At 43.6% G+C, this 18,638-nt stretch overlaps 1 protein-coding gene across 2 annotated transcripts; it reads right to left on the bottom strand.

Moving 5' to 3' along the window:
* Window positions 1-719: 719 nt before the first annotated feature.
* Cbx1 (chromobox 1) lies at window positions 720-18,450 on the bottom strand. 2 transcript variants are annotated; one of them, XM_050156603.1, is made up of 5 exons: window positions 18,226-18,450; window positions 7,340-7,514; window positions 6,689-6,866; window positions 5,678-5,772; window positions 720-2,221 (listed from the first exon to the last, which is right to left on the bottom strand). In XM_050156603.1, the coding sequence occupies exons 2-5, from the start codon at window positions 7,477-7,479 to the stop codon at window positions 2,077-2,079; spliced, it is 558 nt and encodes a 185-aa protein (XP_050012560.1). In that variant the 5' UTR covers window positions 7,480-7,514; window positions 18,226-18,450; the 3' UTR covers window positions 720-2,076. The 2 variants fall into 2 exon arrangements, with proteins under 2 accessions (XP_050012560.1, XP_050012562.1); XM_050156605.1 differs by having other exon boundaries at window positions 7,340-7,511.
* Between the last annotated feature and the right edge of the window lie 188 nt (window positions 18,451-18,638).

Below are 18,638 nucleotides of genomic sequence, written 5' to 3'. Positions count from 1 at the left end.
ATGTCATCCTTCCAACTGATTAAGCTAGTTCACATAACGCCTATTTTCAAGTGGGAAGTGTTACCAGTACATATTTTCCCAGCAATATGAAAGACAGAATATGCCAGTTCTTACAATATGTACAGCAATTATTCAAGCATTTACTACATCAAAAACTTGAGACCAGCCAGGTGGTGGTGGTGCACACCTTTAATCCCAGCACTTGGGAAGGAAGGCAGAGGCAGGCAGATCTGTTGGGTTCGAGGCCAGCCTGGTCTACAAGAACTAGCTCCAGGTTAAAAAAAAATTAAGGACAGCTGGGCCTTGGTGGCGCACGCCTTTAATCCCAGCACTCGGGAGGCAGGTGGATCTCTGTGAGTTCGAGGCCAGCCTGGTCTACAGAGGGAGTTCTAGGACAGTCTCCAAAAGCCACAGAGAAACCCTGTCTCGAAAAACCAAAAAAAAAAAAAAAAAGATAAGAAAAAAAAAATTAGGACATCAGATTTCAAGCCTGCAGTGTCCATCTACAGTCATTCATGAAGCCATGGTAGCTACTTCCAACAAGCTGAACTGACGCCACGAGGGGTTTCTGATAACCCAATGCCATGATATATACACCTGTGTAATCCCAATACTGGGAAGTAGATATAGGTAGATTCAAAGTTCCAAGCCAGAGTGGGCAACACAGGGGAAGGAGACCTGGTCTTTTTTAAAATTAAAAGAAAAAAAAAAGACAGAAATCAGGAATTATAAATCTATAGTTTTATTAAGACAAAAACTGACAGTATGGTATGAAGTTTACATTTAAACAAAATTTTCACATATATCTAACACATGCTTTAAAAGATTTTACAATGTAGTCCTAAATGCAGGTCTAGACAATACTATAAATTGATGGATCTCATGATTCAAGACAGGATCTTGGACATCAGTTAATCTGAAGATCTTGTATTTTTAAATGAACCACTACCCCAATATGAAAGTAAATCTCCTGAGACCAGGACTTGTGAAGTCATTCCACCATTAATTGACTCAATGGAATTTGTGCTGTCAGTAACTGAACCTGCCACAAGCAGTTTCAGGGTTCATATCTGAAGAAAAAAAACCCAAAAACAAAAACAAAACAAAACAAAACAAAAAAAAAACACCAAAAAACAGAGGCTCCAAGAGTTTCCACCCTAAGAGCGCAGGCCCTCTCCTCCCATCTCCCATAGGCCCTCCTGCAATACTTGAGCCAGTGGCTTGGATGGACAAACTGATATTGTAACTTCGTAATTGGAGAAAGGTCTTTTTCTCCAATTTCAGGAATTAGCACCTCTAAGGCAGAATGATCTGCCTGCTTATACTCTCCAATAAAACTCCCTCCTCAGTCAGTTTCCATCTTCAAATGGCAGCTTTGGTAACTTGAGAACTGGCTTTGTCCTTTGTGGGCCACAATGAGCTCAGGTAGGGAGCACCTTGGCTGTAGGTTTCAGCATTCACAGATTTTTTAAGTCTCTCAATCCTCATTAATGGTGCCAATATAATTTTTTGAAAAGGCAAAATATTGACATAGAACCAATTGATTAGTTAGCTGTTCTTTCTACTGTTTTACCATTTCCCCAATCAGGTCCCAAATTTTAACCAAAATGATTCCACCCATCTCCCTTCCTCCCTGCCCAACCCTCCCACCCCTAATGAATATACCAGTAATAGCCAAAAACTACACACATGCTAGGCTGTAAAAATGCAGTTAACACTATTGGGAAGAAGGCTGTGGGTTGTGGAGATGCTCTTTGAAGATAGACAGTATCTTTGCTCTCCCATACCCCAGTTCTGCAGGTTTTGTCCTTCATGGAAGGCCCTCCGCTTTCTTAGCAAAGTGCAGAACGGGTTGCCTTGAAACACTTACCCCTTCCCCTCCACTGGTATGGGTGTGCAAACTATACAGCTTGAAACGAGTTAAAGCACTTGGGCTGCTGCAGGGCACAGAAACTATGCTGGCTCTTCAAAGGACATCTTCTCAAGCCACCTCTATGGTGTCAAGACAAGTAGAACTCCTTCCCTCCCCACTTGGAACCCACAGTCGAAGGTGACAGGGGCTTGCACTCAAGAGGGCTAATTCTTGTCGTCTTTTTTGTCATCATCCTCTGAGGGGTAGGAATGCCACGTGAGCCTTTCCTCATAGAAGGATATGACAACCTGTGGGCACTTGACATTGGCTTCCTTGGCAGGGACCAGGTCAGCCTCATCAGAGTTTTTCCTGTAGAACAAAGCACAAAGGAACTTTGAGATCAGCTGCTGTGGTCTCCTAATTCGGATCACCCAGGGAATAGGGCCTTAAAAGTCTAAATTTCAGAAACAAACTAGGAAAACGGGACGCAAACTGCATTTCCTGGGTGGATTTTGTCACACGATACCCTCAAAGATTTCCCTTTCTCCTGACAAAACTCCCCTCTAGGGGACTTTGTCAAAAGATGAGTCACCTGATTCAACTAGTTCTTTGGAAAAGGTCAAAGAAAGCTTAATTCAGAGGGTGGATGGGAAGCAAAACTCTATCCCAGCCTGTGCACACAGCTTTCTCTTTGTAAGAGGACTGATACTGATGAGGCAAAATCCTGCTCACTCATAACACACTGTTTACCACCACCACATGCCACCCGCACACTATCGCCGTGTGTTTTAAAATAGTGCTCCAACATGAGAAGGTAGAAAACAAAGGTACTGTGATGTAATTATTATTTTTCCAAATTTTCATAGCTTAAAAATCTGAAAATGGCATACTTTATAGTAACTAGGAGTAAACTCCTATTCATTTATCCTTAGGTCACTGGGTCTGTCCCAGACAGAGGCAGCAGCATGGGGCAGGCAACAAATACCGACAGAATCTGACACAGCACCACCTCAAACCGGAACAAGAACAAGACTCCAGAGTCACAGGGAACCAGAGAATAAGCCAATATGGTTAAGCTTCCACAAGAAATACAAGAAGCCTAGGTGGTAGTGCCCCAGCACTTGGGAGGCAGAGACAGGTGGGTCTCTGTGGGTTCGAGGCCAGCCTGGTCTACAAGAGCTAGTTCCAGGACAGGTAGGGCTGTTACACAGAGAAACCCTGTCTCAAAAAGCCAAAAAATACCCAAGAAGATGGTGGAAAATGTACTCGAATCCTTATGGGGTATCTAACCTTTAACTCTTTTAACTGAACAATTTTGGGATAAATTTAAGCCCTTTCACTATGTAAAAATATTTTCTATGTCCAGAAATAGACAGGTACCTCCACTTTCCTAGAAAATCAGGTTATAATAAAAATAATAATTTTATGTGTACGAGTGTTTTGTCTGAATTTATGTTATGTACACCACATGTACACCTACACCCCTGGAATCTCTGGAACTGGAGTTAGATAAGGTAGTGAGCTACAATGCGGGCACTGGGAACTGAACTTGAGTCTTCCAGAAGAGATTATAAAAGTGCATGGATGTGGTATTAGGGATGGAAGCTAGAGTCACATGTATGCTAAGAAGGCCCTCTACAACTATATCCCGAGCCATGGGTGTAGACATACATCACCTTTTGCTACTGTTTGTTTGAAATAGGGTCCCTCTGTCAGTGGTTCTCCACCTTCCTAACGCTGTGACCATTTAATACAGTTCCTCTTATTGTGGTGACCTCAAGCATAAAGTTACTTTTGTTGCTACTTCGTAACATGATTTTACTGCAGTTATGAATTTTAATACAAATATGTTTTCCAATGGTCTTAGGTGACCCACAGACTAAGAACCACTGCTGAATATAGTTCTGCAACTTGATATGTAGACCGGGCTGGCCTCAAACTCAAGAGATCCACTTACCTCTACCACTGACTGCTGGGATTAAAGGCAGGGACACACCTGGCCATGTGTAACTTTTTAAAACCTTGGGTTTTTTAATCAACATTCAATATTTTAGAGGTGAGGGAGTAGATGCTAGGAATTAAAACATGGGCCTTGCACATACTAGGCAAGCCCTCTACCAATAAGTCCCTATCAAAAGGTTTGGATTTGTTTTCTGTTTTTGTAGGGTTGGGGATCAAAGCCACAGATTTTATGTGTTAGCCACACCCCTAGCCCAACACCCAAATCTTAACTTTAGATACAGCAGTTAAGATAACCAATGCCCACCTGGCAGTGGTGGCGCGTGCCTTTAATCCCAATATATGGGTTATTACAATATATGGGTTATTACAGCTGGCTCTTAGGTATGTGTGTTTATGCTTTTAAAACTTCATCTTGCTGGCACATGCCTTTAATCACAGCACTCGGGAGGCAGAGGCAGGAGGATCTTGTGAGTCTAAGGCCAGGCCAGTCTATAAGAGCTAGTTCTAGGACAGGTTCCAAAGCTACAACTTCATCTTACTCTAGGTCAGGCTGGCCTCCAACTTTTGATACTTCCATTTTATCTGAGTACTGGGATTATAAATGTGTAGAACCACACCCTAAAAAATATGGAGATACTCCTGTGACTCACACTGGTCACTTGCAGGGCAAGTGTATTTTAGCTAGACTACTTAACACATCGTATTATTCAGTTTTTCTTCTATAAGTTAGAAGAAATAAGCTAAATAAGGGTCAGAATCGGTAATACTGAAGGAACACACAGGAATAGGTGGTTAATTATAACCCAGGTCTTCTTTAACTGTATTGAAGTTAACAAAACCTCATCAATCATTATCTAGGGAAGAGCCACCATAGATACCAGTTCAGAGAAAATTCTAGACCAATCAAAGGACAAAGCCTTGACAATCCTATTTTAACTGGCAATGGCTTAACACTTACTCCTCCTAGTCTGTCAAGGTGGCATGTCCCTGTAATCTCAGCACAGTCAGGGGCAGGAGGATTTCAAGCTCAATGCAAGCCTAGGCTAGAGTAAAACTGTCTCAAAAAGCAAAAATCAAACAAACGAAAACAGTCAATTACTTTTACTAACTTGAACTCCTCTTCACTACTGTTTGAAAGTACTGTTATGTGCTGCTTGACAATGTTCTGGTCAGAAATGGACTGCAGATGAAAAATTTCCCATTGCTAGTGAAACTGTGGTTCATGCTAACCACAGAAACCCACTACTATGCTGGCAGCACATAAAACAGCAAACACAAGCATGTTCAGCAGGTGATACTGGCTAGTGCTAACAAACTACCTACTGTTTCTCCTTAGACCAAGTCAGCACTATCACACTAGTATTTATAACAGAGAAGCAGGCTTACATTACGCTCAGTAACAATAAACAGTAGAGGCTTTACTGACCCCTGCTGGCTGATTTTGAAAATTTAGAATCTTCAAAATAAATTCTATAAATTCTTTCCTAACCCTCAAACAAGAACAGAATCCCGCTTATGGGGTCAGCCTGGTCTTTACTAAGGAGGTGGCAGAGAAGGAGGGTGATTCAATCACATTTCAGAATTTTCTGTTTTACTCCACAGAACTGAAATGTGGTTCCTCTCCATAAGTCTCTCCAACCTACAGACAGGGAAAAAAAAAAGATCTGTAAATCCTAAGGGCCCCTACCTGTAACTCATGAGTCCAGGTTTGTAGTCAGGCCGAGGTTCACTATCGAAGGACTATGTCATCTTAAAGATTTCACACCTGGGCGACTGGAATTTCGAAGGTCCAGCTCTTTCCTCTGGCATAGAACAGATGGGGAGAAGGAAAAAACAACCATACAGAGCCACTGGTAGACTCACCATTTCATCAGGAACATGAGTTCTCCACTGGAGTCAGTAGCTCCAATAATCCGCTCAGGCTCCAAACCCCGGGCAAAGCCTCGTGGCTTTTCTGACTGTAAAAACCAGATGGGCAGAACAATTTTATTAGCATACAGTTATATCCAGAATAATTATTTCTGTGTTTCTTCAAAGGTAAATTACTTAAGATACTAAAGACAAAACATCTATCTTATATCTTTAGTGATCAAAACATTGAAAGTGATCTATTGACAGGAAATGAATTCAGTTACTATCATGAGTCTCCAATAACTGCTACATGTTACCATTCTTTTTTAAAAAGATGATTTTACTTATTTTATGAATAAGTGCTCTATCTGCATGTACGCCTTTATGCCAGAAGTGGGCATCAGATCCCACTATAGATGGTTGTGAGCCACCATGTGATTGCTGGGAGTAGAACTCAGGACTTCTGAAGAGCAGTCAGTGCTGAGTTATCTCTCCAGCCCCCTGCCTCATCATTCTTGTGCCATGGATAAAAAGATTAGATTAGATCACTTTACAAGAGTAAGTCCCAAATCCTTTTTGTTGTTGTTCTTTTGTGTGTTCACTGAGACCCAATCTCCTGTAGTCCAGGCCCTTGTCCTTGATCTTCCTGTGCTAGGATTACAGGTGTGTCTATGGTTGGCCCCCCAAATCCTTTAAAACATTAGCTTATTTCTGAAGGACAGAGAGGACATGCATGATTGCTGAGATTCAAAGGGAGAAGTTCAAGCATGGTAGCTCATAACTGTAATCCCAACACTTAGAAGGCTAAGAAAAATTGCCACAAGTTTGAGGCCAGCTTAGGCTACATATTAATTATAGGTCAGCCTAGGCTTCTATGCAAGAAGAAAAAAAGATATTTATCCAAAATAAATAAATAAAAATTTAAAAGAAAAAAAAAGGGGGTGGACAGGAGAGATGAGGTAAGATCAAACTGCTAGAATGATCTGGCCTCTGGCTGGAGAAGATTCCTATTCCAAGTCTCACCTCTTCTTTCTTCTTCTTTGGTTTGCTTTCTTCCCCCTTATCTTCAGAATCAGAATCAGCTTTGCGCTTGCCTCCCTCTGATTTGTCTGTCTCATGAGCTGTTTTCTGTGACTGTAGAAACTCAGCAATAAGGTCAGGGCAATCCAGGTTCTCTTCTGGCTCCCATGTGTTGTCCTCACTGAAATCAGCAAGATAACAAGTCATGCTTCCACTTACGTCAACATTTTTAACTAAGAGAAGAGCCAGTCTTGAAAGAGAGTTAAATGATAATGAACAGCTGATTTCTCTTCAAAATTGAGAACTTTCCTAATAGGGGAGGGTACAGACCAAAAGGCTTAGAAATTTGCCTTTTTCAAGGAAAGACTACTTTTTTGGAAAAGTGGGCTATCTGCTCCTCAGAATCACTGTCGTGGACTGGCAAGATGGTTTAACTCTCATCCCAGGACTTACATGGCACACATGCGCACATACATAAATATAGCAAAACAAAAGCCTGTCATATATTATAGTACTCTGCATGCAGATCCTTCCTCAGTAGACTATCAGCTGTGGAGTTCAGGACTGAATCAAGGTATACCCACCACAGATGAGGTAAGAAGCGTATCGTGACTCCTCATAGCAACTGAACTGACTTGAGTCAATGAAACTTACTCTGAGAAACCCTTCCACTTTAGAAGATATTCCACTTTGCCCTTGACAACTCGTCGATCGAGAACTTTTTCCACTACATATTCTTCTTCCTCTTCTTCTAGTACCTCCTCCACTTTCTTCTTGTTCTGTTTTTTTCCCATAGCACCCGCCAGCTTTCCGGTAAAGGGTGACACTGCTAAAACGACAGAGGAAATAAAGGCCATCAGGGCACATGGACTGACAAATCCTGGAGAGTGAGGGAAACCATAGGTGACGAACACTGCTTAGAATGCTCTACTCACCTCCAATTCACAACCATGTTTTGAGGTTTGCTAAGAAGTTAGCCACAATTATTAATTTCACAGCAAAATTAATGCCTTTTCTGGGCAAGGACTTAATATGAAGCCCAAGCTGTCCTCAGCTTTCTAAGTGTTAGAATTATAGATATATACTACAATGTGTGGGAAGGATTTATAAATTCTTATATACATTTACAACTTTTATATTAAGTCTAATTTATATTTACACCTAATATCCCTTTGCCACAAAATACTATGTTGGATTAGCTATATATATTTAATTATCTAACTTTTTTGGGGGGGAGGGCACAGACGGACAGGATCTCATATAACCCAGGTTGGCTTTGAACCCCTGATTTGGTCTCTACCTTTCAAGTACTGGGATTATAAGATGTGTGCTGCCATGTCCAGCTAAAAAGTCCCTTTATTTTTCACTTCGCTTTTCTTGAATGCCACCATAAATTCACAGCTTAAACTTAAAAAATTCTTTTACTGCATTTACTCACTTAGTAAGTATATGGGTATCATGAGGTCAAGGAACAATTTGTGGGAGTCAGCTCCATATGGTTCTTGGACTCGGCTAAGCCACCTTACCCAGGTTGGCCTGGAACTTGAGATATAGCAGAACATAACCTTGAACTTATGATCCTCTGTCTCTTCCACCCTGAGCGCTGGGATTACAGGTATACACCACATCCACCTATATGGTGCTAAAAGATTGAACCCAAGGCTTTGTGAACTATACAAGAAAGGCAAGAGAGCACTCTGTCAACTGTGCTCCAGCTAACTTCCATTGTTCCCCTTTGGCAGTACTAGGAATTAAATCGTGGGTTTCAAGAATGCTAGGCATTAAGCTGCAGCCCTAAATCACTGTTTTTTTGACCTAGTTTACGTTATAATTTATTTCTAAGACTCAGGCCTGCTTAGAAAAGGCACCAGAATAGCTGTTTGTTTAAGCTGAGTATTGTAATAATTTAGAAAACAAGCAGGGGGGACAAGAGGAAGGCAGCTACCACAGATACCGTATAGTTGATCTTCCTCGAGGCAAGACAACTTTGTACCATTGGTTCTCTCCTTCCACCTTCACTTGGGTTTCACATAAAAAACAAGCCCATCTGGCTTGCATGGCGAGTGCTTTACCTTGTAGGTCTTGAGTTTTATTCTTTCCTAAAACATGCTTTGGGCTGGAGAAATGGATCAGCAGTTAGGAGTACTGGCTGCTTGTCTAGAGGACCTGGGTTCAATTCTCAGCACCCACATGGCAGCTCACAATTGTCTGTAACTCCAGTTCCAGAGGATCAGACACCCTCACACACACACTCAGGCAAAACACCAATACAGATGAAATAATTAAAAACAACACATCGGGCTGGAGAGATGGTTCAGTGGTTAAGAGCAGGCAATGCTGAGTTCAATTCCCAGCAACCACATGGTGGCTCACAACCATCTGTAATGAGGTCTGGTGCCCTCTTCTGGCCTACATACAGACAGAATATTGTATACATAATAAATAAAACACACACACACACAACACATGAACACAACACACACCCACAAATATATGTATGGCTTGTTCTTTCATGTTGAGATGCTGAAGTTGGTTTTGTTTGATGAAAATCCCCAAATGTGGCTGGGGATACAGGCCAGTTGGTGGAGAGCTTGTCTCACATGAATGAATTTCTGCATTTTACCCCAAAAAACTGGGCATGGTGGTGCACTAGTACATGTGACCCTAGCAGAAGAACCAAGGAGTTCAAGGTTATCCTTGTCTATATACTACCCTAACTCAGGAAACTCATGGGGACACACACACATTTTATATACACACACATTTTTTCAGCCCCCCCCCCCCAGGAGTTCTTTGTATAGCTTTGGAGCCTGTCCTGGAACTCTGTAGACCAGATTGGCCTCTAACCCACTGAGATCCTCCTGCCTCTGCCCCCCCCCCCCATGCTGGGATTAAAGGTGTGTGTCACCACTACCCAGCTTATATTTTTTCTAGTATAAAATTTTTTAATTCCTGCCAGATGGAGGAATTAAATCCTCCAATCTCAGCACTCGCGAGGCAGAGGCAGGCAGATCTCAGAGTTAGAGGCCAACCTAGTCTACAAACCAAGTTCCAAGATAGCAAGGACTGTTACATAGAGAAACCCTGTCTCAAAAAACAAACAAACAAAAAAAATTAGTTCTCTATAAATCTCTTACCTTTAGTATATTCAATTCTGATATTTTAGGTTTTTTTTTTTAATTATTTTCTTCCTTCCTTTCTTTTCTGAGACATTGTTTCTTCTTTTTTTTCCCCTGGCTATCCTGGAACTTGCTCTGTAGACCAGGGCGATATCCTATTTCCCAAAACATTCTTGGGTACCATATTATAAAGTGTTCAGAATACCTTTAATGAAAAAGTGCCCAAAAGCCTTAAAATTACCAATTTGTGTCAGTAGATGGTGCTGTAACATACCACAGTAAAACAAAATTGCTAAAATCTTAGAAATGGATGATCAATTATACAGAACGAGATATACAGAATGAAGCAGATGGCCAGGTGTGGAGGCACAGGCCTATAATCCCACAATACGGGAGGCAGAGGCAGAGGAATAAGGAGTTTAAGGTCAACGTGGACTAGATTGAGGATTTTGTCTCAATTTCCTCACCTCCCCAAAGGAACATGGCAAACAAACCAAGACAAAGAAAGAGCACTGTTCTGCATTAGTTTAATACCCCAATCTGGGGGGATAAACTGTTATTACCAGGGTCCTTGGACAAAGTTTTACTATATATGTAGAAACTCAAATTCTAGATATTGTGCTGAATTCTAGAGACTCAAGAAAATAAGAAATGATCCCTACCTTTCTGAAGCTTAATGTAAGAAAAAAAAGGGCAACTTTTCCAAAGCTCAGAGGTAATCTGAACTTGACATTATGCTATCCAAGAATGTTTTGGAAAACTGGACTTGGTAGTATAATGTTCAGCTTGTACATGAGTCCTTTGGTGTAACTTCCAGCAATGGAGAAAACAAACAAACAAACAAATAAAACCATGCACAAAAGTGCCTATAATTGCAGGAGATTTAATAGGAAAGGCAGGAGGGTTCCAAGTTATAGGCAACCTGAGCTATAAGAGCACACACACACATACTAAAAGAATTTTAAAAAATTATTGTGCATGATGTATGGCATATACACCACAGTTTGGGTATGATGGTCAAAGGACAACTTTCAGGAAGCTGGCTTTTTCCTTCCAACAAGATTGTTTGTTCATACAGAGTTTCTCTCTATAGCCCTGGCTATCCCAGAACTCTCTGTATATCTTCCTGCCTTTGCCTCCGGAGTGCTGGGATTAAAGGCGAGCGCCACCTCTGCTTGACCCAATTAAAGTTCGAAGGATGAAATTCAGATCAATACTTTTGCACAGCAAGCACTTTTACTCACTGAGCCACCTTGCTGCCCCTCTCTCCCACCCCAGGATTTCTGTGTTGTCTTGGCTGTCCTGGAACTCGCTCTGTAGAGCAGGCTGGCCCCAAGATCTGCCTGCCTGTGCCTCCCGAGTGATTAAAATTAAAAGCACGGGTCAAAGAAAGAACATTGTAATTTTTCTCATGAACCTTCCCCGGGGCCAATTATATATATACAGAAGAGGGCTGGCAGACTTGAAGACCTGTGTTCCACCTTCAGATCACACAAGGTGGCAGGAAGAGACTCTGGACAGACTGCCATCCATGCACCAGCATGTGTATGCATGCATATACACACACAAATACAAGTTTAAAAGTTTTATGAGGAATAATGCTTGCTGTTTTTCTTTCAGGTAGAGATTAAATCTAAGATCTTGCATGTGCTAGGTTTTTCTTTTTCTTTTCTTTTTTTTTTTAGTTTTTCGAGACAGGGTTTCTCTGTAGCTTTGGAGCCTGTCCTGGCACTAGCTCTTTAGACCAGGCTGGCTTAGAACTCACAGAGATCTGCCTGCCTCTGCCTCCCGGAGTGCTGGGATTAAAGGCATGCGCCACCACCGCCCGGCAGTGTGCTAGGTTTTTAAGCATTCTATCACTAAACCACATCACAGCCCCTTATTTTCAGACACTCTTGCTAAACTGCCCAGCTGGCTTTAAACTTGAGCTCCTCCTGCCTCTGAATCAGAATAGTTGGGATTGACTGTGTACTACATCTAGTTCTTAATATATGTATCTGTATTATATTTACTGATTTATTTTGTGTATATGTGTATTAGACACAAAATTAAGCATTTTGTTTGGCTTCTCAAGTTTGTATTAACTATTCAGAGAAATAGGAAAGGCACAAGAAACCTGTGAAGCCATTGTAGACACAGGTTCTAGTTGACAAAAGCATGGGCAAAGGCTGGGGAGGGATCTCAGATGGTAAAGCACTTATCATGCAAGCATGAAGATCTGAGTTGGATCTCCAGGCGACTTCTAACACAGGCACAGGGGTGTGTGTTTCTAATTTCAGGGCAAGGGAGGCAGAAATGCGTAGAGCTACCTAAGAACCTCTAGGACACCTATATGCAGACATACAGCTACACAAAGACAGAAGTGGTAGGGTCCATCTGTGATCCTAGAGATAGATCTTCCAGATGACTTGAGTTGGGCTCTGTTAACTCCAGCTTCAGGGGATCTGACACCCCTGGCCTCCCCAGGCACCTGCATACATCACATGCAGACACACAGCTACACAAAACCAGAAGTGGCAGGGTGCATCTGTAATCCTAGAGACAGAACTGCTAGGAAACTCACCGGTCAGTTAGCCTAGCGTACAAAGCCTAACAGAAAAAGAGATTCTGCCTCAAATAAGATGGATAGAGTCTAGCCACCACATGCATTAAGGTACGTGCACATACACACACACTTTTTTAAACCCATTAAACTGCTGGGCATGGTGACACATACATTTAATCCCAGCACTAGGAGAATGGGGGCAGAGGCAGGTGAGTCTCTCTCTCTCTCTCTCTCTCTCTCTCTCTCTCTCTCTCTCTCTCTCTCTCTCTTTCTTCCTTTCTTTCTTTTGGTTTTTCGAGACAGGGTTTCTCTGTAGCTTTGGAGCCTGTCCTGNTCTCTTTCTTCCTTTCTTTCTTTTGGTTTTTCGAGACAGGGTTTCTCTGTAGCTTTGGAGCCTGTCCTGGAACTAGCTCTGTAGACCAGGCTGGTCTCGAACTTACAGAGATCCGCCTGCCTCTGCCTCCCTAGTGCTGGGATTAAAGGCGTGAGCCACCATCGCGCCCGCGGCAGGTGAGTCTCTTAAGAGTTTGAGGACAGCCTGATCTACAGAGTTGAGTTCCAGGATGGCTAAGACTATACACAGAGAAACTCTGCCAAGGGAGGAAATAAAGTTACTGATAACTGTGATCCTCCTATAGTGGATGCTAGTAACTGAGGGTCCTCTGTAAGAACAATATACTTTTTTTTGGTGACAGGTTTCTCTATGTAGCCTTGGCTGGCCTGAATCTCAAGAGATCTGCCTGCCCCTGCCTTTCCAGTGCTGAGGTTAAAGGTGACATGACCCACTGCACCCATTACAATACACATTCTTAACTGTGAGTGCAGATGTGCACATGTGGAAGTTTGAGGACAACCTGGCTAGAGTTATCTCTCTCCTCCTTCAATCTTTGTTTTCCTGAGGCTAAATCTCTTGTTTCTTCATGCTATACTGTATGACCCGGGCTATCTGGCCGCCTAGCATCTGGACAATTCTTCACTCCACCTCTCATCCTGCTGTAAAAGGTACTCGGCTCTGAACCATTTTACTAACTGAGCCATGCATGACATTTCCCAGCCCCTTAGATCTCCATTCTCAGCATTCAATGGTATGCACAAAGATGCCTGAACTCTTCTTTTGTTTTTTGAAACAGGGTTTCTCCGTCTAGCATTTGGTGTCCTGGAGCTCCCTTTGTAGATTAGACTGGCCTCAAACTCAGAGACCGCCCCTCCACACCTCTGCTTCCCAAATGCTGGGATTAAATGTGGGCCGCTACCACACCACATCCCGTCAGATTCTTAACTTTTGTTGTTGTTGTTCTTGTTTTGTTTTTCGAGACAGATTTCTCTGTAGCTTTGGAGTCTGTTCTGGAACTAGCTCTTGTAGACTAGGCTGGCCTCGAACTCACAGAGATCCACCGGCCTCTGCTTCCCTAGTGCTGGGATTCTCTAAACAAGCGCAATACTTAACAAGTGCAATACAGACTCTTTTTGCATAACAACCATACTGGGGTGGGGCAGATGGCTCAGCAATTAAGAGCTCTTGCTGCACTTACAGAGAGAGGATCGTCTGAGTTTGCTTCCTAGCACAACTGTGTAACTCCAGCTCTAGGGGACCCCTCTCCTGGCCTCTGCAGTATCCCCACGCACACACACCCACACTGAGCTACAAAATTTCAACAAACAAACAAAATCTCAGGGCTGGAGAAGTGGCTCAGTAGTTAAGCGCACTGGCTGCTCTGCTCTTCCAGCACTCACAAGGGGCGTATAAACACACCGTATTGTTTCATTCAGTCAGAACCCTAGTTTCTTCAAGACCTAGCCTAAATGGTATTTCTCCCATAAAGCTCACCCAACCTAACCAAATATTTCTCCTTCCCTTGGGATCCCCAAAACATTTTGTTTCTATTTTCCCTCAGAATTCTGAGCCCTGTGCAAATTATGAACATTGTATGCCTAACAAAGAAAGATGTTTCAAAACCAAATAATCAGGAAATCAAAGTACAAAGCTGTTAGCTTTTTAGGAGTGACAATCAAGAAACCAGAACTGAAAACAAGGACAAGGTATCTTTGCTATAATAACTGGCAACTACACACCATTAATCAAAACAGAAATGAAGGCACACACAGTAGCACAGTATGCTTTGGTGCCAGTCACATTTCCAAACTGCTTTTAGTTGGCTTTTTATTTGGCTGTTTGTGAAGCAAATGTTTTCCAGATGCAAATCTGGATGAAAAACAGGAACCATGTACACACTAAACAGGGGTAGTAGTTTGTTTTTGCTTTTTGAGCATGGTTGTGGGAGCAGAATTGGTTGGAACAGATTAAATCCAGAGCAAATCCACATGCCCCCCCCCCCTTGTTGTGCCAGGGTCTCAACTCTGTAGCCTAGGTTGGCCTCAAGTATGTGATTCATCTTTTTACCTCCGACACCTGTATTTAGTGTTTGTAGCAGGGAGCACAGGGACAGAGGGTAACTTTCAGAAGGCAGGTCCCTCCTTCTAATATGTCGGTCCTGGGATCAAACACAAGTTATTAATCAGGCTTTGTGGGAAATGCCTTTTTCCACCAAGTTAGCTAGAAAGTCTAGCCTGTTTTTTTCAGACAGAGTATTACTTTATAGTCCAGGCTGGCATGGACTCATTATTTAGAACAGGCTTTCTTCAAACTTGAGGGAAGTTTTCCCTGTGCAGCTTCCTTCAGCCGTAGCTATCCTGGAACTTGCTCTATAGACCAGGCTGGCCTCGAACTCAGACATCTGCCTGCCTCTGCTTCCCAAGCGCTGAGAGATTAAAGTCATAAGCCAACATCGCCTAACTGACATTAAGAATTTTATAGTACAGCTCAATGACAGAGCACATGGGTTTTGGAGTTCAATTCAGTAATCTTTCACCACCAGAAAAAGAAAACAAAAACCAGCCCAACGTTCCCCAAATTTAGTCTAGAAGCTTGTAGAAGCTGTAGAAAGCTCGCCAAACTTGGATGCAGTTCAGTGTGCCTGTTTGCCTAACATGTAAAAGGGCCTGGATTCAATTATTTTTTTTAAATATTTATTTATTTGTTATGTATACAATATTCTGTCTGTGTGTATATCTGTAGGCCAGAAGAGGGCACCAGACCTCATTACAGATGGTTGTGAGCCACCATGTGGTTGCCGGGAATTGAACTCAGGACCTTTGGAAGAGCAGGCAATGCTCTTAACCACTGAGCCATTTCTCCAGCCCCCTGGATTCAATTCTTTAGATTGCAAAAAGTAAGCAAAGACACACACATAAAAATAAAACTAAACTAGGTATGGTGGTACATACCTATAATCTCAGTTCAAGGCCAATCTGGGCTACATAGTGAGTTTTAAGCCAATTTGGGACATAGAAAAGAAAATCTACACATACCAATTTCTGCTAGGTCTAGTTCCCAAAATTTAGAAAATGGGACTATCAAGCTGGTTCAGTGGGTAAAGGTTTCTGTCTTAAAAGCCTAATAGCCAGAGTTCAATCACCAGAATTTGCCTAACAGTACAAGAGGAGGCCAAAGTTGTTCTTTCATCTCCATAAGTATATCATGGCACACTCCCCACCCCACTTTTAAAAAAACTAAAACAACAGAGTGTGCTGGTATACTTAATTCCAGCACTTAGGAGACAGAGGCAGGGAGAACTCTGTGAATCTGAGACCTGACTGTTGTGTGTATCAAGTTCTAGGACATCCAGACATACAGAGTCAGAACCTGTCTCAAAATATAAAACAATAAAGACATAAATATAAAAAACGCCGTTAACCCCAGTAGTTGGGGGGCAGAAGCAGCAGACCTCTGAGTTCGAGGCCAGCCTGGCCTACAGGGTGAGTTCCAGGACAGCCAGGGCTACACAGAGAAAAACAAAAAGGGCTTTTTACTCCGAAAGAATTGTCCAGAGGGCTGCAGATGTAGTTTAGCAGGTAGAAGTACTTCGCATGGAAGTCTGATGGGTGAGTTTGATCCCCTGAACCCATGGTATAATGAACTTCTCAAAATTATCCCATACACCCATGTGCACACACAGTATTTTACCTGCTCAGAAAAATACCTAGGAGGGTAAAAATTTACCAATTTTAATATTATTTATAAAAGAGTGACCAATCAGAAACCAGAAGTGACTGAAGATCTCCCATCGTCACAAATCTTTAGTAAGGAGCAAGTGGTTTCAACATGGGGTTTCCCCTAGGCCTGGACCTCCTTGCACGATTGGAGTCTTTTCAATATACCACTTTTCATATCTAGCTAGAACGCATCAAAGGAGGGGCACAGGCACTAATTTCTTGATCGCAGTCATACATCTATCCCAAAACCTTAGATCGTTTGAAACTATTCCAAACTGCTGACATGATTCTTAACCCCAAACTGGAGAGGATACCTTATGTTCTAGTAAAACTCATTCTTTTTTCTTGGTGTTTTGAGACAGGGTTTCTCTCAGAGCTCTAACTACCTCTGCTTCCTGAGTACTGGGATTAAAGGCCTGTGCCACCACCACCCAGCAGTAAAACTTATTTTTAAGAATTATTTTGAACACAGTTCAGTGGCAGATAACTTGGGAAAAGTAAGTTCCATATTACATATACTTTTTAAAAATTTATTTCATTTGCACTGGTATTTTGCCTGCATGTATGTCTGTGTGAGGGTGTCATGGAGTTAGAGACAGTTGTGAGCTGCCATGTGGTTGCTGGGAATTGAATCCAAGTCCTCTGGAAGAGCAGTCAGTGCCCTTAACCTCTAAGCCATCTCTCCAGCCCTCATATACTTTTTTTTTTTTGGTAAAAACAGTATAACTGTGTGTGCCAACGCCTGCTTTTGTGGGCTCCTGCCATACCCTCATGTGTAGCTCGGAGGACAATTTTCTGGAATAGGTTCTTTCTTTCCACGTTTACCTGGGATCCAGGGGTTAAACTGAGGTCTTTCAGATTGGCCAGCAAGAGCAAACACTTTCCATCTGATGAATCTTGCCTTTTTCTTACAGCCTCCCAACTCACACTACAGACCCCTTACTAGGCAGAAAGTGGCCCCTTTACTGGAAGTCAAGGAAGGTCTTGAACTTCTGACCCTCTGTGCTAAGATTACGTGTACATGCCACCACACACCCAGCCAGTTATGTGGTACTGGAGACTGGATCCAGGGGTCTGCAGCCTACTAGGCACACACTCTGCAAACTAAGCTTCCCCCCCCCCCGAAGCACCCCCTTTCTCTTCCTATTTTACACGATCATGCTCCGGACCTCCACTTTCCTTATCCCAAGAACGCCTTTACACAAGGTCAAGAAAATGTCCGACCCCTCGCTCCCCGATTTGTTCAACACATCTCTTCTCCATTAGCACACCTGGAGCAGCCCAAGCCCCCTTCTCCAAGTTTCCTGGAAGTTACTTCTTCGTGACCCTAGCAAGAGAAATTCCTCCGATAGTGTCAGTTGGACTCAGTACCCTCAGGTTCCCTTTCTTTCCTCCGAGCGCTACCGGGATTACCCGCGGCTGCCACCGTGTCCGCTTTCTCGGGTTACATTTCTCAACCTTTAGTGGACGAAGAGTGATCCGCGCCAAGCCTGTCCTCTTCCTAAAGTTTTCCTTCTCCCGCCCAACTCCAGAGTCGCTCACTGGAGTCGAACAATTCTGTCCAGCTCGTGAAGAGCTGACCCAGCGACGGCTCGGCTCTTCAGGAACCACTTGGCTCCCGGGCTCTGGATCCGCTGCCCCGCCCTCTCTAGACTCCCGCAACCCGCAAGCTCTGCGCGGGAAGCGGACTCGGCAGGCGCTGGGCCCGGCCGCGCCCCCAACTCCTCTCGCTCCAGTCTTCCGTTCCCGGCCCTCGCCCGCCCGCCCGCGGCCTCCCGCCGCCGTCGCGCCCCCCCTCCCCCGCCTCCAGCCCGCCTCTTCACCTCGTAGCAGCGCCCGAGAGTCCGAGAGGAATCGGTACCGCGCTCTTAGCGCGTGGCGTCGGGCGGCCCGAGGGAGTAGCGCCCAGAGGAGCAGAAAGCCGGACGGCTGCAGTCGAACGCCGAGCTGAAGCGGCGTACCGCAGGCCCCACCAGCGGCCCTCCCCTTAGCCGAACAAAAGAGCCTCTCACTCTGCGCTGCCCGCCGCCTGCACCGCGCAGACGCGATGACCCGCCACACGGCATCATGGGACTCGGGGGGGGGGGGGTCTGTCCAAGACTACAAGTCCCAGAGTGCTGCGCGAGGCTCGGGCCGCCCGCCCCACTTTCAAGGGCTGTCGGGTGTTTTCGTAGTTTTGTTTTTCTTTTAAACTGGAAAGGCAGGGTCGACTGTAGTCTAGAAAGTTTGTGGGTAG

Source organism: Alexandromys fortis, unplaced genomic scaffold (assembly GCF_014885135.2).
Source record: "Alexandromys fortis isolate MF-2015 unplaced genomic scaffold, M_Fortis_MF-2015_v1.1 scaffold_31, whole genome shotgun sequence".
Lineage (NCBI taxonomy): Eukaryota > Metazoa > Chordata > Mammalia > Rodentia > Cricetidae > Alexandromys > Alexandromys fortis.
Note: the sequence above shows the minus strand (reverse complement) of the source record. Positions and strands in the feature narration are given on the sequence as shown.